The sequence below is a fragment of the Enoplosus armatus genome, chromosome 16 (genome assembly GCF_043641665.1).
Source record: "Enoplosus armatus isolate fEnoArm2 chromosome 16, fEnoArm2.hap1, whole genome shotgun sequence".
Classification (NCBI taxonomy): Eukaryota; Metazoa; Chordata; class Actinopteri; order Centrarchiformes; family Enoplosidae; genus Enoplosus; species Enoplosus armatus.
Window position 1 is genome coordinate 7,855,735 of NC_092195.1, and position 25,490 is coordinate 7,881,224.

General features: G+C 41.5%; 1 protein-coding gene across 1 annotated transcript; it reads right to left on the reverse strand.

The window, feature by feature from the left end:
* Nucleotides 1-7,728: 7,728 nt before the first annotated feature.
* On the reverse strand, nucleotides 7,729-25,076 carry rims3 (regulating synaptic membrane exocytosis 3). Its single transcript, XM_070922228.1, has 6 exons — nucleotides 24,812-25,076; nucleotides 9,943-10,084; nucleotides 9,748-9,860; nucleotides 8,963-9,064; nucleotides 8,705-8,844; nucleotides 7,729-7,941 (listed from the first exon to the last, which is right to left on the reverse strand). The coding sequence occupies exons 1-6, from the start codon at nucleotides 25,074-25,076 to the stop codon at nucleotides 7,729-7,731; spliced, it is 975 nt and encodes a 324-aa protein (XP_070778329.1).
* Between the last annotated feature and the right edge of the window lie 414 nt (nucleotides 25,077-25,490).

Below are 25,490 nucleotides of genomic sequence, written 5' to 3' on the forward strand. Positions count from 1 at the left end.
TCGACTTTAAGTGTCAAAAGTCCTAAACTGGATTTTGGGAGACCAAAGATCAAAGCTAGCTTTATTATGGTTGTACAGTATTCCAATGCTTTTGTTACATCTGCATAGCCACTTAACTAGTGATTAGTAGAACATTTAATTCAGCAGTCCTTTAACAGTTTGGTCTTACATGCTCTTACACAATGAATGTTTGGGCATATCAATTCACTGTGCTATTTCCTCAGCAAGGGTGGGACACTTAAAAAGTCACTTGCATGCAATGCCATCGTGTAAATGCTGAGGTAACGCTCACACACCTCAAGTTAATCTACCTTGTACAATAGAGGCCTCAAATAATGTTGAATGTCCGTAAATACCAGAGAAATAGAGAGGGAGAGAGGTGAGGACAGAAAGATACAGATCAGTCATGTTTCAGATTCTTCCACTGAACTGCATGAGGAGAATGTTTTTTCTAGCTCTGATTGTATGTCCTGTATGTTTATTAAGATATCCGAATGTGTATTTCTGAATGTTTCTCTCTACATGTCAATCAGTCTCTGACCAAGACCAACAGAAAATCTCAATGAATGTGTGTCCTGAATGTGTTCACGATTGTACTGGACTCGAGCATTGCTGGGGTGTGTTTGTTTTTTGATATTCTATGACTCTTGTCTTTTGAATGTTCTGTGGTCAACAGCGTCCCGTTCGTTTTTGGTGAATTGTTAAATTCAACCAAGTTTTAATGTAACTGTCTTACCGTCAAGTTGGGAGCAAACTGTGACCATGGCTGACGTCTTTTCAGGTCACTCGGGGCGTTTACAATTTGGCCAAACCACATTGTGAAGCAAAAAAGTGATTGTATGACCACCTCTCAAATGTTTTAGTTAACGCTTCTACACTTCTCCCACACAACACAATGTATTTCTTTCCATTTGAGCTCATTTGGTTGCACTTGAGGCAACAGCGCGACAGCGGCAGTCACCTTCTCTGCTGAGAGCAATATCACCGTAAGACAATGTGTCGTCTCTACACTGTAACAGCAGTAATAACCAGTAACAATCTCTGTGGGCGATAAGGCTTCTCCTGAGCTATTTCATCTGTGATTATCTTTAACTTTAGGTTGCTCGTAATCGGTTTCTTATTTTTTGGTCTGGTATATTTTTTGTGAAATAAGAGCAAATGAAGGAATGTATCTTTTTATGTACTTGTCGATCAAGATATTGTGTACTTTATTCTTTATCAGAATACCACTGTATATTATGTTTCTTAAACAAGATTGATGAAGTTGTACTGTATATTAGTTCTGCATTTTTTCCACATGCTTTACCCCTTTTGATTTCATGTTCACACAAGTTAGTCTCATAAATTTGAGAATGTAACATACAATACTTCATTCTCTGTGAAAATATACTAAATAAATATTCTTTTGATGAAATTCTATATCTTATATTAATTTGAAATTGCTAACCATTCATGTTCCCACTCACAAATGCACATTACTAATCCTAGCAGCATTTTGGTGTTGTTTAATGGAAATGATGCTTTAGTAAACCCACATTTAATCAATTGCACCAAAGCCCTCACAGATTTCATTCATTAGCTGGATTACTGTTCTGTGTTGATCTGTCATATTTGTCATGTTGTAATACATGTTGCATGTATCTGCTGGACGCGCTAATAGGACACTGCTAACAAGTTTGCCATTTCAACTTAAAAGGTAAAAGTATGTCAGTGTTGTGTTGCTTCTTTCTGCTGCCCCCAAGTGGCCAAGAAATCAGTTATTGCAGGTTTAAGAGGCAGATTAATGACAGATATAAAAACCTCAAATCAACAAGCCAGGGACTTAAAAGGTTAAAATACACACCTGACAAATGTTTGTGATTCAAACAAACTTTATTGACTTTGCGTCCAGATGTCAAAGGGCATGCAAATACAGGCTTCTGAATCCGAAATTGATCTTTTTTTCCTCAGTTTGGTTCTATTTTCTTACAAAACTACGTGCACCTTAAGTAATCAATTCTGCAGCGTACAAACCACAAAAATACCAGTTTTACATTATCAAATACTGCACATAGAAAACATTTACAAAGCACAGGTATAAAATTACAGCTCCTTCTTTACCATAAACTGCATCCTTTCATCAGACAGTCTGCTATGCTTTGCCCTTAAAAACGTTCTCTGTGAACACTCCTCGGTGGAAAGGTTAAGGCCGGTTAAGGAAAGACAACCACTCATCTACCAACACCAGCAATTCAGTTCAGCTGGGCTGAATGTTTTGATGCTCTCATCCATCTTTACGTTTGATTCCAAGACGTCAATCTACTACATGTGCATGGGAATGTCATTAAATATAATCAAAACCTTACAAATAAGGATTGATTTTATTTGGATGTTCCACATTAAGCCTTTAGTTCAGGTTGTATCTGTGCGGTTTGTGCTTTGCTGGGCTTGATAAGATGAAGGTTGTCTTGACAGTGGGGGGGGGGGGGCGCTACAGTGGCCTTAATATAGTCTGACAGCTAAAAGGACAGGATGGCTACTCAGGAAACTTGTGCTGTGATTACAGACATTTATAGACGTGGATGAAGACAAACTGGCATATTCAGCAGCAAAAACTCCAATTTGCCCATCAGCTCAGAAGTAATGTCTGTTTTGTTCTCGTTGACAGCTGCTACATTGGCAGACAGACATATGGAATGCATGCGTCATTAGAAAATGAAAGTAAAATGAAAAAAATAAAAGAAGTTGTTGCTCATGGGGGCTATCATAAAATAGCAGTTATTCACAATGCAGTGCATGCTCTGTTGAGTCTAAATTGCTTCTAGTGCTTGAAAATGTGATTCAACTTCATTTGTCGTCATGGTCAGCTGATACGGATTCAGCCTGAGGTTGCCACGACCCAGCTGTAATGAGTGAGAAAGAGGCCGAGGCCAGACGTGAAGGCCGCAGCAACAGTAGTCGCTACAGCCAATGGTTATTGCCAGAAGGATTTCAGAAAATGGAAGGTCCATGCTACTATAAGATACAGCATTTTTGACAATTCGTTTGCATCTCATTGAATTCCCTTTGATACTGTACTGGGTCTAATTGACTTCCTCGTCACTTGTCATTATCGTAATTATTATCATCATAATCATACCATCATTAAGATTAAATACAAGAAAATCATCAGAGTAACCATGCGGCAGACATTTTCTAGTTCAAGGTACAAAAATCATAACAATTCCATCAGCTTGATAGATAAAATCCATACGTTCGGTGCAGGGAGGGGGGGTAAGCAATCCTTTCTGTTTGAAACCCACCATGGCGATTTCAATAAATAAAAATGCATTTCGCCAGACAGAGTTCATGCTTGTTTCAACCACAGAGCTGTTCCTTTAAATGAACACACAAAGAAATAAGACATACAGTATACAGTACAGTAAAAGTAGGGGCTGCCCGAACCAATGCAGGCGAGGTCCCTGGAAAGTCTTCAAAGAGACGGTATAGCAAACAAGATGACAAAAAAATTACACTCAGTTCTGGTGTAAGGATTAAGAAATACATTCATAAAACTATACATATACACATATATAACTTCAGTACAATATTTCAAGCAAAATACATTTGTCAAAACTTTCAGTTGTGTGCTACAATAGTGAAGCAATGTCTCCTAACCAAAATAAGGCCATTGTAAAGAGAACAAGCCCTCATTTTCACGAAAAAAGTCTAAAAAGGCGGGTTTTACCCACACCGCCTATCCGACTCTCTCTCCTCCTCCTCGGAAATAATACCTCTCTCCTTACAAAAATAAAACACATCTTCAACATAGCACTCGAGAGACGATTCAGGGTTTAGGTTGATTGAAGATACATTATAAAAGTTTTGCACACAACAACGGTGAGTTGGAGCTCAATGTGGAGTTTTATAGGGAAGCGAGCAAGCGTAGGGGTTTTACATTTCAAGCATCCACAGCCTTTACATTCAAACCTCAGCTGAGCCAGATACTGTCTAACTCAAGCTCATACTATCTTTACTGATCTGTAACACTGTTTAGCAGGCTCTACATGCTCTGTGCTGTTTCCAATAAACTGCTCCTGCTTGCATGCATCTACCTTCACATTTACAAAAGTCTGAGCATCGCTCAGCTTCACACGACCATTAAGACTCTCTGACAACCTGCCATGGTTAATCCTGCTGCTTAAGCATCCTTTTTCAACCCACTTAAAATGGTAGAGTCTATGCCAAAACAAATAAAATAACCATGTGATGAGACAATGCATGTTAATCATGTGATACTACAGTAAATTCTTTCTAATCTGTGGTAAATATGACGAGAGAAAAAGGTGTTAATGTTCATATCTGAAAACCCTGATCCTTAAATTCTCTTCACTGTGGTCCACAACTTGAGTTTACAAGTGGCTTTCTAATAAATATGTACACATTTAAATATCTCTTTCACTCACATCTTGCTGCCCGACCTCTCCTACAATAAATGCATCTCATTAAAAGATATACACTACACTTTGAAGAAAGGCAATATTTCAACTTTCGTTTTGGTTGCGGGATTAAAAATTAGGCAAAATCTGCTCTCAATAAAAACACTTGTTATAGGATAATTCTACATCTCTTCGCAGTGTCTCTTTGTCTCTACTTTCAATCATTAGAACTGTTAATGTTTAGGGCTACTCAATACACAGCAAAGGGACATATAGAGTCTCATATAAGCTCCAAAATATTGGGAATCACATGGAAAAATATTAACAGTATTTTTAAAGAGTTTACCAAGGACTAAACATTCAGCAGGGATGTTTTACAAGTCGAGACATTTCTTAAAGATTTCTTTCTTTTTTGTTTTGTTTTATGTTATTATTGATTTATTTTCTCTCTCGTCCACCAAGCTTTTTTTGTCTTCACAAAAGGTGCACACTGAAGAGAATGTGTGCAAATACCAAGAGTATAAGTCCTTATTTTAACATCATGCCAGCTGTCCACAAAAATAGATAGATAGAAATTAATAAAGGTACATAAAATTACTTAATATACATGACCATACGCTTACAGATCCAGCAAGGAATAGCTCCAAAACGTACACAGAAATTGGAACCCAGACCATGGTGGCTCTCCTAAAAAGGGTTGTATACATGATGGGAGGGTCAGAAAATGACCATCATCCTCCTCCCAAAAATTCAAGAGTGCCAGAGATCCCTTTATCCAAAGTTCAAAGCGCATTGAAATGTGAATTCTGTTGGTCTGAGGTGCTGAGAAGACAAAAAATGCCTCAGAGTTTCCCTTTTTGTGGATAGATGAAGAGAGGAATGAGCTACACAGTTCTTAGCAGACGACAGAACATACGGTGGTGATAAAACCAAATGTGAGCTCGTAAAACACGCACAAGCTTTTAATGGCCTGAAGCTTGAGACTGTCGTGTCTCCAAACACCGCTGATATATACGACCATCTTCAGTGTCTTTATCCATACCTAAGGTTTGGTGTGGGTCTCAAGACAGACAGATTCAAAACACTGAAGGGAGATTTTCAGCTTCAAGAAAAACAGTAAACACCAGTAGCTCAGTTTGCCCTGCTACTCCTCTGCCATCAATGAAGACTCAACCATTGCACATTTTACTTGAACAGCCGTCAGGTTAGTCTCACCTTTTTTGTGTTTTCAGAAGCAAATAAAATGCTTCAAATAATAAATGCATCATCTAAAAGCATCTGTTCCTGTTTCAACAAAAGGTCAAAGTTGTCAGTTGACTAATTTCCTTCACAAATACAAATGTTTCAACTTTTTGGGACACATCTTTGTCCTTGAAGACACAAGATGTATATGTGATTTAAATGTATCCAATTACAAAAAACATTTCCATGTTTTTGAGTAAGCATATGTTATGATTGCTCAGATTAAAGTCTGTTATCAGTGGCAGAAACTGACCTGTTTCAGCTGTCCGAGCGGGCCTTTACACTGAAATTCAAAACACACTTGAGTTACATTTCCATGCTGGCATTCAATTAAAAGATTCAGGAGGTGCACACTGCAGGGTGACCAAGTAAAATACGAATAAATAAACAGGTGGTCAACCACTGCATGTTTGTAATTCAAACATAATACATATTTTTTACATTAAAGTGCCATCTTAAACACAAACAGGCTGCCTGACAGGAAATATGAAGAGTGACATATTGCACCTGAAACAACCCGACACGGCAGGTTAACAATCACCCTGCTAGCAAAGTAATACTGGCAAAATAGTAGGGTGTCAAAAAGAAAAATTCCTACATGTTTACACATTTACAACAGGTTTAGTTACAGTCAGTGTGACAGAGAGGAGGGGCCAAAGAGAAAGGAGGTGGGTTAAAGGTTGTAGTTGGTACCAACTGTTTGCGAGTCTGGCTGTGATCTGACCAGACGTGGAGAGAGAGGGACAGAGGCACGCTCGTCATCTTCCTTCCTCCTTCATGGATCAGGAAGAGTGTGAAAAAAAGGTGACATCGAAACGGGGGAAATCAACAGGAAGTCCAAACAAGTCTAGGTGCTGGTATACGGAGAGAGAGTGAGACTGTGGCACCCCCTGGATGTGGAACAAAAGAACCCCAGACACATTTCCCACAACGCCTTTGTGCTGAGTGCCCTGCGTGGTACAACAGTCCTTTAAACTCTAAAGATGAAGACAAGATCAGAAACGTGTTCATCAGCGAATGGGCAGCTGGCCGACTAATTTGTTCTCTTCTTCTGCAGATGGCGATGATAGCGCTCTCTCCCTGTCACCTCCTCCATAACTCAGTGCAGTGCTCTTTTCTCCGGACGGATTTGCAAAATAAAGTGGCATTATACTCCTCTTACATTGGTCAAGGCAAGCTAAATAAAAAAAGATTTAAGCACTTTAAAATGTCTCTACAGAGGGTTGCAAGCAAACATGCAGAATGCAGCCGATACATACATAAACACAAATAAGTATTGAACTATATTTATATATATATATGTATATCTATATATAAACTCTGCCCTGTGAAAATTATAAGAATAGCAGTGTTGCTACCTCACATAATAGCCATTATGTGAATATCCAAGCCTGTTGCCCAGGTGTGTTTATGTGTCTGGCCTACCATTCTCCGCTCATGTGTGCAGAATGTATCGTCTTTTTTTGCATTACATCTAAGTCATTGACTCTGCTACATATCCATACTTTATATTGTATACTAGTTCACCTACTACTTATAGTAATAATAACAACAATAACAATTGCTTTGGTTTTAAAAAATAAAGTGTTTTTTTTCCTTAGTTTGGCATAGAGAGTTTAGAAACTGGCATCGGGTTGGCCCTGGGATGAGTCGTGCCACGGACAAATCTGGTATCTTGGAATGCAGAGTATGGTACCCGGTGGATCGCCAAGTCATGGTGGGAGATGTTGAAATGGGAAGTTGAAAAATGCTACATGTTCTGGCAAATTATGTCTACTTCAAGTTGGATTTGCTAACCATTTTCTCAACTAAAAACACTGATCAATGGGTGTGAGTATGGACGTAGTGTGTAATGTCCAGTACAGGATATGGCAGCGTGTCAAGTGTGTGTATGTGGATGAGATCAGGTATTTGCACCTACATGTTGAATGTGTCTTCCTGCACAGATATGTGTGTGTGTGTGTGTGTGTGTGTGTGTGTATGTCTACCTGTCTTGCACTTCAGATACAGTCGTTGTGTATATACAGTACGTGTGTCCATGTCTGCGTGACTCTGCCTGTGCCCGTGCATGTGCGTGTCTACTGGGTGTCTAGGTGCACGAGGGGCTGGTGGCGCTCTCCAGGGAGGACTGGGAGAGGCGTCTGGTGAGGGGTCCGATGCTGGGATCTGCCAGAGAGGAGGTAGGGAACAGCTTGTACCAGCCACTGACTGTGGCAGACAGGTCCAAGTCCTCCAGAAGGATCTGGGCCATTCCCATGAAGCACTTATGGTCCATACGCCCGTAATCCCCCCACACTATTACCTAGAGGAGAGATGAGAATAAATGATACATATCAGACTAAGATATGGGTATGTGCCATCAGTGCACTGTAGAGGAGACTGTTCTGCTCTTTGTTGTTGTATGAAAAATTGTGCATTTTCACATATTTTAAAGGCCCTGAAAACTCATTATCTCAGTCAGCTTTATATGAGTAATGGGGTCCTACATGAACAAACTGTTTTGGTTATTTCACATGAAAGGACATTTTTTTCCTGTGTTAATGTCAGTGGTCTGAAGTGGGTGGGGCTAATTTAGAAAAAGGTGATGTCACGTACCTCTGTGCACCAATCAGGATTTAGTAATGTTTGAATACATTTTCAGGGGCAACATCAAACCTCCACTTATTTTTCTTCCTGTGAAGTATCAAAATGTTTTTGCTGATTGCAAATATAAATGTCCTTTAAAATATGGTCATAGATCCCGGTCATTTAAAATCTATACTCTACCTATCCCAAAGCCTTGTAATGAAGCCCATTTTCACAAATCTCTAAAATATGGTCAATATCTTGAAACAAGGAAGAGCAGGGCACATAACCCTGCTAGAGAAAATGTAATTAGACTGAAAGAAAAGTCAGTTTGCTTTGACAGGATATGAAATTCTCTCAATGGCAGGTGAGATAACATACTTTAGGGAGGACCTTTTTTGTGTTAAGTTTGTGTATTGGTGTGAAAATGATCAGTAGGAATAAAAACAAAGTGGAAGAAAGGAAAGGAAGAAAGGGAGAAATGCAGAGAAATCACACACCTGTAGGACTTTGCCCTGAGGACTCTCATCAAACAACAGAGCCTGCTGGTAGGTGGGGTCCAGATTCTTCTTCACTACTTTGGTTTTCTTCTTGGCCAAGCACATGCCATTCTCCAGCACATACACCTTCACGTAGGTTGCTGCAGACAAGGAAACAAAATACAACCCAGTGAAACTCCTACATGGGCATACAGATTGGACAAAGGAGTGTAAAGTGAATAGGCTTTTAATGCAGTGGGTGAAGTCAGTTCAGAGTACCTGGTATGTTCTTGGAGCCCGGTTTGGGGGTCAACCCCCTGGCCTGGTTGACCTCCACCTCCAGTTGCCCTCCTCTGTCTACCATGCCTACATGGACATCCCCTGTAGAGGAAAACAACAACACACACCATCTCTAACAATCCAAGAGAAATCTATGTTATCAGAACCAAAAACTTCAAACACTGCGGTGCTCAGTTAAGTTAATTGGTTCTCTGAGGTTGCAATGGCCAATATCTAACTGCAGAGGGTGACACAGAGCTGTGAATCTGCCTTCACAACCAGGTATGGTGGAGCACAGCGCTCTGTTCTGTTGTTTTTCACAAGCAATGACCTTTGCATGAAAGATTTATGCCTCATGCAAGAATAACTTCATCTGTGCTGAGTGAATACACAGTATAACACAGTATTGCGCAGTATTTTTAGATGCTGCGGTGCAGTTTGTACGTTGCTATAAGGCTGTAGATTTTTGAATTTGATTCTCTGTCATCCTACAACATCTAGATATCTTTGTATTACAGCTTTAATTACCTATGATCTGGCTGCTAATTATATTATTATTATTATATTAAAATGGATGATATGTGATGTGCTGTTGTGCCATTGTTTAACAGACACACATCCTGCTCTTACATGAGTGCGAAGAATGCAATCAAATGCTGGTAAAAAAAGCAGATGAGGCACCTTAACAGCATAGTTTTTAATCAACTGCAAACAACAGTAGATGAGAATTTGATGGATTGAACAGGAAAAGATGGCGTTGTTGGTCTTCTTCATTCTTGGCTTACCCATGGAGGGCGTAGCTAGTGTTTGCCGGCCTACGATCTGAGCGGGGCCTAGTCCATCCAGAAAGTCACTGAACTGGCTCTCAGGCCCCAGGCGTGTGGTAGGAAAGACAAACCTGAGAGAGAGGAAACAGAATAGTGATGGATGGATGCTGTATATGGATGGATGGATGGATGAGTTGCTGGTCGGATACTCACGTTCCATCGGAGCTGTTTGAGTTGGTGCTGCCATCAGTAGAGTCCTTGCTGCCCTGCCGTGTCACCCGGTTCCTCATCTCCACGGCGATGCCGGTCTCTGTGCTCCGTCGGATGGTGCTGCGAAGCTTCTTCGTCCCGCCGTCTGAAAAAACGTAGAGGTCACAGCTTTAAGTGCCCTTATTTCAGCAGGATAATCCACTGAGCTTGATAATCGGAGGGAGTCGTAGAGTTGTCTGATAAGGAAGTTGGGTATTACACAGGACCAGCACCTGCATGATCAGCCTTTCAAAGGGACGTGCTGCTGGTACATTTAGGTGTACATAGATCTGAACCTCTATATGTCTTGCTCTGCAGATGTTAAAAGTAGATGTTTTTGCTCAGGCGAGATTTATTTAAGCTCTCATAGTTTATATAGCTTATAAAAAAACACCTGTAACAGACAGAGGACTGATGTTTCTGTCAAACATTTTTATGTCCCTGAACTGGGCTGTACAAGAAATATCCACAACGTTTAAAACTAGAAATAAGGAAATATTCAGCTTGGCCTTGAGAACACCCATTTCTCCACTCCAATTCTTCACATTTATTTTGACGCAAGTTCACTCAGGCGAGAAGGCAATCTCACCTAATTTCCACTGGGACGTCCCCGCACTATTGGAAAATCTCCCCACCGCACAGGTATTACTACGGCCCATTTTAAGCACGTAAAGCCATTTTACAATGGCTGTTGTGAGTAGGGGGCAGTAAGCTTTTAGGGGGACTCTTGAGCCTGACTTGAGAAGTAGAAACACACACAAATTGCCAGCTTGAGGAAGTGGCGGGGTAGAAAGAAAGTCGGGAGGCTGAGCTGCGGGGGGGGGGGGGGGGTATTTAGGCTTTACAGCTCTGCTGACACTAGGAGAAGGGAGGCGAGCTGAAGAGCTGCTAACCTCACAAGAAGCTTTCAGGGCATCATCCCCTGTAATGACACACTGTATCTCCGTGTGACTTGACATGCTGAGTTCAAAGTGGTAGGGCAGTCGAAGTGATTTGGGTTCAGGATATGACATGTGAGGTTGTGCACTCATGCAGTTTTAGCAGACAAGCCTTCCTTATCCCTCCTATCACTCCCATCTTTGTCTCGCTATCCTTCTCACAACATTACCCTGAGCACGGGTCCAATGCAGGCAAATATCTCACCACTGCACTTCAGGGCACACTAACACACATACTAATGCATATATACTAGACCTGAAGAAGCCAATTAATCAGTCAGGTGATTGAGAGAAAATGAATCTGCAATTATTTTCATAATAGAATAATCATTTAGGTAATTTGTCAAGCAAAGGTATTCAATATTATCAGATTTTCTTTGTCATATATGATGGTAAACTGAATATCTTTGGGTTTTAGACTGTTGGTTTAACAAAACAAGGAATTTGAAGACATCACCTTGGATTCTGGGAAATAATAATATTTTTAACAATTTCCTGACATTTTAAGAGACAAAAATCATTAACCGACTGATCAAGAAACGAATCACCATATCAATATGCACACTGATTATGTATACTGGAAGAAGATGTTACTTGGAGTTTATAGTAAAACCACTAAAGGCTAGAAGCTGGTAGTAGAAGGGAGGAAGGAGAGACAAATAAAAACAAACACTTTCATTCTCCCTGAGGTCCATGGCTTTAATCTACAGAGACACGTGTACACATTCACATACAAATATCATGCTGACACTAGACAGCAGTAGTGTCTGTACATTCACACCTCTGCGCAACATTTACACTCACACACACACACACACACACACACACACACACACACAAAGTGTCTGCACATGAGCAGTCGGGGCTTCAGAGTGACAGTTTAGTCAGACAGGAGGATGAGGAAGCTGCTGTGAGTGGTTGTGTCGGCAAAGCTTGCTTTATAAAGTCACCGACTAATTTCTGGGACTTCCCTATGACAGGGGCTTTCAAGGCTGGAAGACATTTTAAATCCTGCAGTAGGGATTTAAATTCTTGAAAATGCCTTAAACCTTTTACAGAGTTTAAAAAAGGTTTTTACAAGTTTTTCCCTTCAGCTGGCTAATGTGGAGGTAAATCACCGGTTAACAAAGCAACAACAAGGGGAACAAACTGATTAGCTTCCTCTGTTTTAGTGCAGCATCCGTGCAGCTCATTATAACCGCAGTTGCTGTTGCTGTAGAAACTTGTGCATCTCTCCTCTATAGGAGCCCAGATAGTTGAATGGTGCAGCGAAGTCACCAAAGGGGACTTTTAACAAGCGGCTGCCCATTGTTGCCAGTTAAGCGCACACCCAGGTACAGCCATCCCACTTCATTAGCCTGAGCAACTCCAAGCTCATTAAGCCTCCTTGCTGTGCCTATCTCATCGCCATGACAACCACAGACACCCAACATCATCACCATCACTATGGAGATAAACAGACAGCAAACAAAGCTGCTTGATGAGGCTTTGTGGGGTGGGGGGCAAGTAGAAGTAAGTGTTGAGGAGAAATGGGTGAAGTGGAAGATGAGAATGATGGGGTCCCATGGGTGTTGGAGATGAGGAGAAGGGTGCTGCCTCTTCTGCTGCCTTCTATTTATAATCCTGCAGTCAAGAATATTTCCAACAGGCAGTATGTGTGTGTGCATGTGTGTGTGAGAGAGAGAGAGAGAGAGAGAGAGAGAGAGAGAGAGAGAGAGAGAGAGAGAGAGAGAGTGCATGTGTGTGTGTGTGTGTGTGTGTGTGTCTGTGTGTGTGTGTGTGTGTGTGTGTGTGTCTGTGTTTGCAGCTTCACACTCAGACAAACTCCATGTACTCCTGCTGCCATGACAACCCCCGCCCTCGGATCTGGACCCAGACAATGCCACCTGAGACAACTGGCGCCATGGCGACAGGCTCATCCCCCATCACTGTTTTTTTTTTTTTTAAATTAATCTATCAAGACAACATTTCACCGAAACTCTGCACTGCACTTTAGAGTGAAACATGGACCAACACCACCATCACTGCAACCTGAAATAACAGGCCTGCTGGTCAAGAACACAGAATCAAAATTATTATTTCAACATTTTTTGGTTCCAAGTGTGTATGATTATATGAAGTATCAGGACAGTTGAACAGGATCTATAATGATGGTGAATGTGTCAACATACCTTTAAGGGTGAGTTCATACACACAAGTGGGACATCTCCATTATAAAGCCATCTTTGAGCTATCAAGTAGCTTTTCATTTAACTTCATATCCACACTTGTTACTCATTTGTCAGCCGGGCCCCTCCCCTCTCATCCAAACAGCCCCCATCCTCTCTTCCTTCCTATTTAATCCCCTCCTCCTCGTCTGCGCTTTCCCTCCATTCGTTTCCATGGCAATGCCGTCTGCATTGCACCAAGAGCCCCGGCCCCGGCGTGTTCGCTCATAAGCCTTTCCCCTCTCTCTGTGTGTGTCTTTCTTCACTCGTATTGTCCTCTCCATGAGTCTCCTTAATCAGCCACCACTTCTTATTCTCTTTCTCCACCTTGAAATCTCCCAACAATCTTCTCTCATTTTATTACTGCTCTTTATCTCCAGCTCTTTGTTTGCTTGCTGTCTTTGCTCCCCCTTTTCCTATACACACACTCCTTATGCACTGGATCCTTTATTGAATTTGCTTTATCTACATTTCCAAATCACCCTCACTTTCATTTTCCCCTTTTTGGTAGTCCCCCAGTTCTTTTGGCCTCTGTCCATCTTTATCACACAACTCTTATCTCCCTTCCCGGTCCATCCCATCTAAATTATTTAGCGTATTTTCTCCTCTCCCTCTGCTGAACTAACTTTGTTATACAGTGTTAACATCAAACACGGACACATCCTGGAAGAAGTAATTAGAGGTAGTCTGACATGTATGCCATTTGAGCAGCTAAAATAACAACATTACATAAGCTGTTGTGCTTTACCGTGCTAGAGGAGAGGGTTTCTTGGTCTTTGTGTGCTACACGGCTGTTAAAAGCGTCTCCTGTTGGCTTCACTGTGATGAGCAATACCTCGTCCCCGAAGACACACTCGCAGAAATGTGCAGCCCGGAGGAGCAATCACACACTCAAAACTTTCTTTGTGTGTGTAAAAAAAGTAGGTATTCGTTGAACCAACTTATGCAAGCCACGTTTGATGATCACGATAAGGCAAGATCAAGTCACGGGGAAGAAGATTAGGGTGGGAGAAAGACAGAAGTGGTGGGGATGGAAAGAATTAATAGCTTCAGTGGAGAGAATTAATAGCAGAGAGGGAAATAAGAAAAGGTGGGATTACTGAAAACGCCAACAATGCAGAAAAGAGCCACACACTGACTGCATGCACACTCACACACGATATATAGCTTCTGTGTGTGTGTGTGTGTGTGCTCAGTAGATCATTAAAGCTGCTCTGACATTTGGAGAGAACACTGATGAAGCCTTTCTCATTATATGCTGTAATATAGAATGCTGTTTTTAGACTCCCTGGCTGCGCCGACATGCCTATTGGATGCACTGGTGACGGCAATGATCCACCATGCATAGCAACAGTAACCAAGCATGAGTGTTGGAGATGAAAGATCTGTTGTGGTATCTTTACCGCCGGACCCCTGCTAAATTTGGAAAAAAGGAGGATTCAAGGTAGAAGCTTAAGTTAGACGAGAGATTATATATATGACTCTGTGATCCAGACCTATATCCATGTATCATACAGTTACATAAGATCATAGTCCGTGGTTAACACAGTATGTATATACTGTATATATGCACATATATGTGTGTGTATATATATATATATATATACACTAAACTATGATTATCATAGAAAGCTTCATGTAACTTAAAAGTACTTTCTAGGAACAACAAGGATCGTGTCAGCCTACAAATGACAGTAAACTCTATTCTGCAAATTAAAAACTTATGTAGATAGAGTTCAATGGTTTTACCCTCCAGGACATCCCTGTTTAAACATAATATAACCCTGTAAACACATTAGTGTGAAACATCCGCAGCCTTACTGTTTCAGTGCTTTGCTCAAGGGCTCTTCAACAGCCTGGGGAGACTCATTCATGGTACCAATACAAAGTAATGCCTCCAACTAGTAGAACACTTAAAGGACCTGAAAACGTAGTTTCTCAATCAGTGTCTTACTATGGGTAATAGGATCCTACAATAACACACTGTTTTCTACCTGTTTTTTTCTGTGCTCTTCTAACTGGTTTGATGCAGACGGGGCTTAATTGGAAAAAAAGGAATGTCACGTACTTAAGTGCTCCAATCAGGATTTAGCAACTTCTGAATTTGAATCTGATGACAGGTTGTTTGGACACTGTCAATCACATTTGACCAAACCACACCCACACAGTCCTGCTGAAGCAGGTTAACTGAGTTGTTCGAGCGTCAAAGAAATAGTTTGACATTTTGGGAAATACACTTAATTTGTTTTCTTGCAGAGACTAAGATGAGAAGATTGATACCACTCTCATACCTGTATGTGTAGCTGGAGCCAGCAGGTGGTTAGCTTGGCTTAGCATAAAGACTTGAAACAAGGTGAAACGGCTAGACTGGCTCTGTCCAAAGGTAATAAAATTCAACTACCAGCACCTCAGAAAGTAATTAGCACATACAAGTAATTCCACAAAATGCCAAACTATTCCTTTAAGGGCACATCAACAGTCTGAGGAGAATCATTCATAATACTAATACAAACAATGCCAGTTTAAGGTAATTAGGTTAATGAACAGGATTTGTGAAGCTCTTTGTGTGTCTCTTTGGTTGTATTTACGTCTGTGTGCAATCATACGACTGTGTTTTCTTTCCCAGCTGCTTTGTGAGTGTGTTTGTGTTCTTTCCAAAACCTTTTTCTCTATAATTCAACCATTTATGAGATGCTGCCAGCCGGTCCACTTTTCTAAGTCAGTTATTTAGCCCTAACAGAGCGTGCAAAACCAAATAAACGTGGCAGAGAGTTAAGTGTAGCCTAGTATGCTAAGTGTTACTCTGTCTTTAATGATAATGCATGGGAATTAAACAAAATTAATCTCCTATGTTGTCTTTGTGTGTGTGCACTGTCAGTGTGTGTGTGTGAGTCACATTAACAGCTCAGGCAGGGACATAAGCCAGGGAGCGGTCAATGCGAGGCGATTAGCCTTTCTCAGCACCATGTTGCATAGGAAATGATTTCTAAATCTAAAACCTTCATGTATGGCAGGATGTCTGTCAGTGAGTTAATATGCCACACGGGCTCCTGTCTACTGACAATTAATTACAATGAGGAAAGGAGTAATCTAATTCACAAGCAATTTCCTCCTGATTACTCAACTCTGCGGCTGATGGGCAGATGATTCAAGATGGCCGAACGATTTACAGAGAAACAAAAATGTGAAATATTTCACAAAACCTTCCGTTGCATGTTAAACACTGAACATGATGTTCCACTAACAAACCCAGCGAGACAAAGAGAGAACAGAATAATATCTGGTACATTGCATTGTTCATCTCAATAAACCGTCTTGTCATTAAGTCGTAAAATCAAAATTCTGCCAGTGGGAGATGAGATATTTCTAATCTAATTGAACTGTTTTTCAGGTAACAGGGTCTGGATCTTCCCTTAAAGCAGAATCAAGTGTTTGTGTGAAGAAAATTGCACTCAGGTCAAGAAAATCCCCCAGACAAATGGATTCACATTGAGCAGAAGGGAAGCTATCTCACCATCTTGGCAGCGTTGTGCTCTCTGATTTAAGAGCAAATAACATTTTAAGTCTCAGAACTTTACAAAATCTCTCAGTCGATGATTCCTGCAGTGCTGCAGCAGCCTCCCTGTGCCATGACACAGATTTAGAAATCAACCAGCATGTTCGCTTTGGCTGAGAAGGAACTAGAAGTGTGTGTTGCTCCTATGCACCAAAAGCTGCTCTCCAGTCCACCTTTTCTTTCACAGCACCACATGGCTGCAGGCTTGTGTACATTCTGTGTAACTGTGTGTTTAAAGCTCTCTATGTCAGGAGGAGTGGTAATGACACCCTGATTATAGGTATTTTACACACAGACATTCATACACACACAACATGGTCACTCACCTCACACACTTTTGAGCTTGGTGACACTTTACTGCCTGTTAAAGCCTTGCTGGGGTGAGAGCTCTTACTGAGAGCACCCTTATTAGCGTGGTTTTGCCAGATCAGCTAAAAGCCCCCAACATATACGAGAAATAGCACCTCAGCCGCTCTGCTGTGTGAAAACTCTGACATACTGGATAATACCTATAAGAAGAAATACTCAATGGTTTTCATCAATCAGTTCTGGGTGGAAAGCTGCAATGTTGTCAAAAGAATAGTTGGACGAAATAAGCTTATTTGCTTTCTTGCTGCCAGGCTAGTGGTTTCCCCCTGTTTCCAGTCTTTGTGCTAAGCTAAGCTGACTGCAGCTAGCAGTAACTTCATATATACATACACACCGTAGCTTTGTATCAAGAAAGCAAATAAGGATATTTTCCAAAATGTCAAATTAGTCCTAAAGGTTGCATCAGATTGCAGGTGCAGTGTTTTATATTTGAGATTAGTTCACACTTGGTTGAGAGGCAGTGTTTTACATGCAGAAGCTTGCTACACACACACACACACACACACACACACACACACGTACGCACAGAATAGCAGGTATACAGGTACAAAAGAAAAAGAGATTCACAGTTGAACGGTTCACCAATCTGTCTGGCTAAGAATAGAGTGGGGAACGAGGAGCAGTCTGTGGGCGAGATTGGGAAAACATGATAGACGCTTTGAATGAAAGTGAGAACAAAAAAAAAAGATGGAGATGAAGGGAGGAGAGATAAAGGAGAGGGAAAATGAAGATGTCAGTGAGCTGGAGGAAACACAAAGACGACGGCGACGAGGGAGTACGGCAAGTGGAGAGATGAGAGACAGAAAGGGGAGAGAAAGTGATGGCCGGTCAGCTTGGCTGGTGTTTGGTAGCCTCTAAAAGCACCAGTGGGGAAGAGAAAGCTTTTAGAGACACGAGTAAGGTTTCAGTTTGTATCGGGAGAGCCAGTGACTCAATACGCTTCAAAAGAAAAATGAGGAGGTGGGGTGAGTGAGACAACAGAGCAGCAGTCTCACCTGAAATAGCAGCTCAAAAGACACAAGGAGGATTTTTTGATTAGTCATAGCGAATATGAATAGCTATCATCCTGTGAAATAGCTACTATTATGAAAGGGCACTTCACAGCTCAGCTGCAGCAGAGATTTAACAGATTCAATTGCTACTATTGTACAGCTCATAGCTTTTCACCCGCTGTTGCTCATTTTGTTCACAAGCCTTTTCTGGGCTGTCTTGATGTGTAAGAATTTCTCTTTAGCGGTGATTTTTCCCTCAAAGGATCTGATCACCGTAAGCTTTCCAAAATGTCTGCCAAAATTCCTAAAGTGTGTTTCCTAGCTGTGACTCAGAAACACAGCAAGAAGTAGGGCATGAGTGAGTCACCCCGAAAACACCCTGAGTACTAAAATGCCAGGTTTATTCTGTGGTCCACTGTAACACGGGCTAGAAGACATGTAGAGGCTAACTGTTTTTAACCAGTGGACATACAAGTCTGTGACCTTTCATTGTTGGGTTTCTTTCTCTTGCCAAAACATCCCTGTTTAATTGAAACAAAGCTGACTATTATAGAGGAAGGAAACTTTCAGCTATACAGTATATATTTCTAATGTTACATGAGTGACAATACATAAAGGGACGATCTGTGCACACATTGCATAGCACTGTTTAGAGATTGGTGTTTTAGTAAGTGGTATTGAACTGTGTCTAGAACAGAGACAGACAGAGACTCCTGTGTTATGTTATCCATAGCTATCTCCCATCTGCATCACATCAGCCTGTCCTGCACAGCTATCTCAATGTGGGGGAGCACAGTGTTCACATTTTAAAGTATTCAGGGAACTGCAAAGACTTTTTATGTCCTCTGTAGTTCAGGCAAACTGATCAAAGCAGAGCTTTAGCTAAACACTGTCCTGTCAGCAGAGTTACACAGCATCAGCGCTGCTCTTTGCTTATCAGTAATAACTGTGGGCTAACATTAACGTTAGATAAAGCCAGAAAAGTCTGAAACACCACAGCCATTCCTGTTAACGTTAGCTTCCCTAAAATGTGCTCTTGTAAAGAATAACACCAAATAAATGTGCACTCGTCTGTGGGGGCCGTTCGAAAGTATAATGTTAAATCAAAGTACCAAAAACATAAGCTAATCAACTACACAAGCACTAAATGACTAGTACCACAACGCTGCAAAACTTGTGAGCTCAGCAACTGTATGTCATGAAGTTGAGCGCAGGCTACTTTAGCAAAAGGTAAACATCCACAATAATGATGTTTGACTTTGAGTTGCCATAGACGATTGTTCTTTTGAGAATAAAACCTGCTTGTATTTACTAAAGCTAGTCACATGTCATGATTTATATTGTAAGCATTACAGTTTAGTAGTTAGGAGAGCTGCATAGCTTTAAATTTACTCTACACAGAAAAAACAAAACTTACAAAAAGTTTCATGGACCGATACTGTAGTCTGTGACCCTGAATCACACACTTTTTATAGCCAGGCAATTAAAACAGAAACACCTGTGTTATTTCAGTCAGAAGTATGGGAAATGGGTTTCTTAACATTACTGGCACCTTCCCATATCTTCACTCCCAGGTTGGAGCTAAAGTTACAGTCAGCCAACTCCAAATTATTTGTCTGACAACAGCACACCCAGAGATGTGGCTGCTATTGGTCTCAGAACAAAGTTGGAAGCAATTCAATAAGTAAACTAACAAGTATTCTCTTCCTGTGTCAGACATTTTCCTTCTCCGTCTCTGTTTCTTTTCTGTGTCTCTGGTGGACTTCCAACAGTATCTACAGCGCCGCAGAAATAAACACGCAGAAGACAGAGAGATTTAAATAAAGAATAGCTAAAGCTAGGCTGAGAAAAGAAGAGGAGGGGTGTTGAGTGGGTTGGGAGAGCTAAATGGAGCAGAAAAGAGTGAGGTGATTGAGTGTGAACGTGCACCAGTCAAATGCATACATGGACACGCACATCTACAGTATATATAAACTGGAAGGCTTATAGTTGACTGGGACACACACAAACAGACACTCATCCACGCCTGGTTTCCTTTAATCTAACTCTCCTGGTGCACTGCATCTCATCAGTGGCGCTTGTTTCTCAGAAAGCCGCGTCCCTCCGTGCAGACTGACAGTGTACCGGGATCCGCTCAGCTGGCTCTGTTTTCACAGCCACGGATAAACCTGCTCAGGAGATAAGACCGTGTTCAGCAGAGGAGTGACTCACCCATTAAACCTGGGGAACTGTTTGTGTGTTTGTGTGTGTGTGTGTGTGTGTGTGTGTGTGTGTGTGCTTGCTCCTCACTGATACTAATAATAGCATGTAATACATAGAAACACAGACAGAACCAAAATGCCATCCCCGAAACTCGCCTGTTACAAAACCCAGAATAATGAGACAATGGCACAGTAGGAGGGCTATGAATGGAACTACGTCTGTGGCAATGCATGAAAATAGTGTCAAAGATAAGAATCTAAATATGGAAGCACACCTTATACAACAACACAGCAGTCCTGTGGAAGTGTACTATACATCAATACAACACGAAGGAACCTATGTAAAGGTATCTTCTACGCTACCTGCATTTTATTAGCGTTCATATTCATAAAATTTGTTCTTTAACCGACATTTCTTTGATGCTGTAATCAGTCTAACTTTGACACCTTTATTCACACTTATCTTTGGCAGACAAGTGCAGAGACACGTCAGCTGGATATTAATCAGGAATAGAGGTGTCACACTATATTGTGATACAATATAATTCTGTTAAAAGTGACATTTTTTAGACGCAAAATGGATTGTTAATATTAGATCAAATCTGATGAGTTAGGACTCCCTAAAGTTTCACATCTTTTGTTCGGAAACACCAGAGGGCACAATTAAAAGGCATCCATTAACACTAAGAGCTGTCAGAGGCCTCAGCTGCTGTCTGAAAATGTTGACAAGGCTGCAGTCTTAAAAAATGTCCTTGTGCTACTTTAAACATCTAAGATCAGTTTGTGTGAAGATGTCAATCAGTTCAGACATTTCCTCTATTCTTCTTGCGTTCTGCACTGGAACCAGTTTTGTATGGAGACAGTTTGTTGTCATGAAGAAGCTTGTGTGTCTCAAAGACCTAGAGAGCCATGCCAGTGGGAGTTTTTTTTACTCCGAATGAGGATAAAGTAAGTAAGTATAGTGGATTTTCATTCTATCTTTGTTACAAATATTGTGAATGTATTGTTACACTCCTAATGATGACTACTGTAAAAGGCCAGATCATTGGATGGTAATCAAGCCAAAGTTGCCAAAAGTTTAAAGCGGAGAGATAACGGCTGCATCTCTGTTTTCCAGAAGAACACTTGCCTTTTTTTTACAGTTTGGAAATGATGTCATTTTGAAAACAGCATGCAATTCTTGCTTGGACACATCAACAAAAACACCTCCTTGCTTGCTCAACAGCTTACCGGACAGATTCTGCTGATAGTTGTAAATTGACTGGATCCAATTCGCAAAATGGAGCACAGCTAGGACATACCCTGCAGAAACTCTGACACAATAACAACGGCATAACCACATTACCTCCTAATAGCACTTTATTGGTGAGACACTGACTTATTCCCCCACTGTCTCTGTTCACTTTGTCTTTTTTTATGTCTTTGTGTCTCTATCTCTTTCTCTATTCCCATTTTGCTCATCCACTATAAATCTTATTTTTTTGAAATAACCACAAATAGAAACAGATTTTGAGTCTCTAGATAGAAGACTGCTTATGATCTGATCTTAAAAGTCATAAAAAGGGCACAATACATTTAGAATAATGACTGGGAAAACAAAATAAACCGCATACGATACATTTTGTGGCTTTGGGTCTCCCTTTTTCCCTCCATGTTCACTTTGCAACCACCACTCATACAGTGGCAAATTATTCAATAATATCAGGTATCAATCAATTAATCAATGGCCACAAGCCAGTTTGTCTGTTGTTTCGCAGAATGCATTTAATTATTTTGCCCATTTCTGCAACTTAAGTCCAAATTACGTCGCTCGCACATTCCCTTTTCTCTGGGGACCAATTCAACCTGTGGCTTATCGGCTATTAGGTGAGCAACCGAGCAAAGCGGCACCTGGGCCGACCCGCCCCGTCAGCCAATCGATGCATGTGTCACTCGGAACATGGAGCAGTGACAGCTGACCAGATTGGACCGTTAACGACCACCAGGAAGAAACAAAGAGAGGACCCTAATCGAACATGATCGAGCGAGGGGGAACGTTTGCCTGTCGCTCCGTTCGTCTGTCTGTCTGTCTGTCTGTGTGTGTGACCTTCTGTCAGTCTGTCAGTCTGTCTATCTGTGCAGGTCACCCATCTAATTACATGCACCCATTTTTCGCCTCTAGCTGGTGTGAATGGAGGTAAGGAAAACAACAGATCAGGGCAGCCCATTTCAGCCTCGCTGGGTCATTGAGTAAACAGCCTTGTTTGTCTCCAGGGACAGGTTTCCAGGCTCAATCTAGTGAGGAAACGGCTAACGCCTAGTAGAGCAGTGACATAACCTTGTTGTTGGGCGGATTTTACATAAAAGAATTTACATAAAAATACCTGGACTGTGATTCAATTTACACCTAAATCAATTAAACTACCTGAGACAATTTCAAATAAGGATGGCAATGGTGGCCACTTTTTCTCCCCCAATACGGATTCTGATATCTAAACTCAAGGTATCTGCCAATACAGATAAAATACCAGTGCTCACTTTTTAAATATGTATAACACATATTGTCCCACCAAGCTAATGTTACATAGCTCCTTGGCAGCAGCTTAACACATCAAAATAAGCTCATGACAGCAGGTGAACAGAGCCGAAGAGAAAATGTATAATATTCAGTATTTAATGTCAGTCACGTCTGGCCAATACCCGATCCAATTGAAAAGGTACCAGGAACGATGCCGATCCGTTTAGTTATACCTCATTGTCAAGCTCAGTCAGTCAGAGGTATGTGCTGTATCTCAAAACCTGTTGTAGCCCACACAGCAAGAAAACTACTGCGCAGGAGCTGAGGACGATGCTGCTATAGCAAGGAGAGATGTGGTATGGATGGGAAGAGGAAGGAGCGGTGCATGATACTGTGATTTTGTTCCAGGCGCGATGTGTTCCTCTGGCAGCTGAGAACATCTAAATTTAGACACACCCCTCGTCTCCCCTTCCTCTCCTCTACATCCTCAGCCCCTCCTAGCCTCCTCATCCACACTTTCCCCTCCATTGTGCTCTCCTAATCACCACGAACACAGAGACATGAAAGCCCCTGTGGTGAAAATATCGACAGCTCTCCCTGCGTCAGACAAGTGTCAGCTGAGCATGAATGCGCCAAGCTCTTTGTGTGTGTGTGTGTGTGTGTGTGTGTGAGTACTGGAGCTACAAGCCATCTCAAACTGACGGGTGCCAGAAACAATGATATAAGATTTAGGTGAGTGTGTGTGCATGTGAATGACTGTGTGTGTATGTGTGTTCCTGTGTACACTGCCCATTAGCCATATGGTGACCATGTCGGAGCGGGCAGGACAACATGTATGAAGCAAAAACTCACACAGAACTAGGACACAGCGCATTTGTTTTGTCAGACTTAGATTTTCTGATCTCAATCATAACTTTGATCATTTTAGATTATTTTATTGAGGCCTATACCTTGTGCAACTGATTCTGTTAAGACAACGTTAAATTAACTTTGCCATATTTTGTTAAATATTTGTTAAATTAAAAGTTATGTCTTATGGGAAACTTGGTTTCTCTTGGATAAGTATAAGCTTACAATTAGTTTTGTATGTACTTTTTTTTTATGTTGGAGTAATTCTACTGATGATAATGATGATTTATTGTGGTGATTTGTTTGTTTGAATATTGCCCGGACTCCTCCATATTTACCTTCTTCACCATGAACCACCATTGAAATAAGCCTTGTGTCCCCTTTTTTTTGTGTTGTTTTAGTTTGTGTGATTTAGTGCTACAACTGACTGCCGATTATTTTCTCACTTAACCAATATTCTGTTAAATATCAAATACAAAGTGAAAAACCACAAAGTGAGCAGGCAAGCAGAAAGACACTTGCTGCAGCTGCACAGTATCTGTAATTGCTGCAAACCCACTTCAGAGTTCAACACACAATGATGTTCACAATAGTGTTCCAGGCTTTTAAAAATGGCTCATTACGATGATCATACCATAAAAGGTAAAGCCAGTGAGAGCTTGTTGAATAAGATATTATAGGTATTATAACTGAGGCAGTGTGCCACCCAAATACCTTTTGGAGTGGATTATGCTAATGTTATTGTGTATACACTAAAACAATCACTGTCCTGTTAGGCCAGTGTTAGTATCCATTTAACTGTGTAACTGCAGCAGGAAAGCATTTAATCATTTTGAAGGCATGTGGAATATTTTGAAATATTAAAGGCAAGCCAGGGGGGTAAAAGGTGATTAAATGTCTTACCTATAAATTCAAATTAAATCTTAATTTGGAAAGGATTACGATTTTGCAGCTTTAAATCTAAACCGAAATTGGAACAAAAGATTGCTATCCAGAGAAAACAGACAAAAGCAAAGAGAGGCCTGTGGAAGCTGAGAATTAGGAGCACTGAAGGAGGGAAGAAAGGATGGGGAGAGGGACAAAAGAAGTCACAAGTCGCACTGACCTAGCTGAAAGGGTGTGAATGGCAAAAGGACAAAAAATAGAGATAGAGAGAATTTGATGGATCCAATGGGGGCTCAAAAGTCATGTAAAAGAAAGATAGAAGACTGATAGTAAACTGACCTTGCTGGTTGAGCTGCTGCGTGCTCTTGCTCCACTGCGACAACCCCACAATGGCCACCATCTTGGCGCCCAGACTGGAGCGCCGCTTCTTGTTGCCAGCCAGTGACGTGGAGTCTGGGCCTCCGCTGCCGGGACTCTTCTCCAGGCTGTACATGGCCCCCGAGATGCTGGAGGAGCGCACCACGTTCCGGGCCGCTGCGCTGAGCCCGCTGAGGCCGCTTATCCCGCCCGGGCTGGGCACCTCCACGGAGCTGCTGAGCATCATGGTCCCTGTTGGGCTGGAGGGCCGATGGGCTCGGGGGGAGGGGGAGGGGGGCGGAGAGTTGGAGCGGGGCTGAGGGAGGAAGATGAAAGAGGACAAAAAAAGACAATAAGGTGAGGGTGGAGGTTAGAGAGGAGAGGTTGAAGGTGGAAGGGACAGAACAGCTCAAATAAAAGGACATCTTGATATGTAGTGTGTCTGATGAAATACAGGATAATAACTCGTCTTTCAGCTGCAGTAGCTCCCCGAGGCTGAAGGACACCGAGTTTAAATTTCAACCACAGTTTGGTTTTCAATTAAATTCCTGGCTTTTTGCAGAGGCAGCAGAAATGACTTCCTACCCCACAAAAGACAAATAAAAAAGTGAAAAGCTCTGGAAAGTCTTTTTGATCGCCACTAGTTTTGCAACCAGAGAAA

Bases quoted from the DNA above. Each gene is read 5' to 3' on its own strand.
- rims3 (XM_070922228.1), bottom strand. From the start codon at position 25,076: ATGATGCTCAGCAGCTCCGTGGAGGTGCCCAGCCCGGGCGGGATAAGC. The intron at 10,085-24,811 runs GTCAGTTTACTA...ACGTTTTTTCAG, and splicing joins GCAGCAGCTCAACCAGCAAG to ACGGCGGGACGAAGAAGCTT. The intron at 8,845-8,962 runs GTACTCTGAACT...CCTTGTCTGCAG, and splicing joins GGGCTCCAAGAACATACCAG to CAACCTACGTGAAGGTGTAT.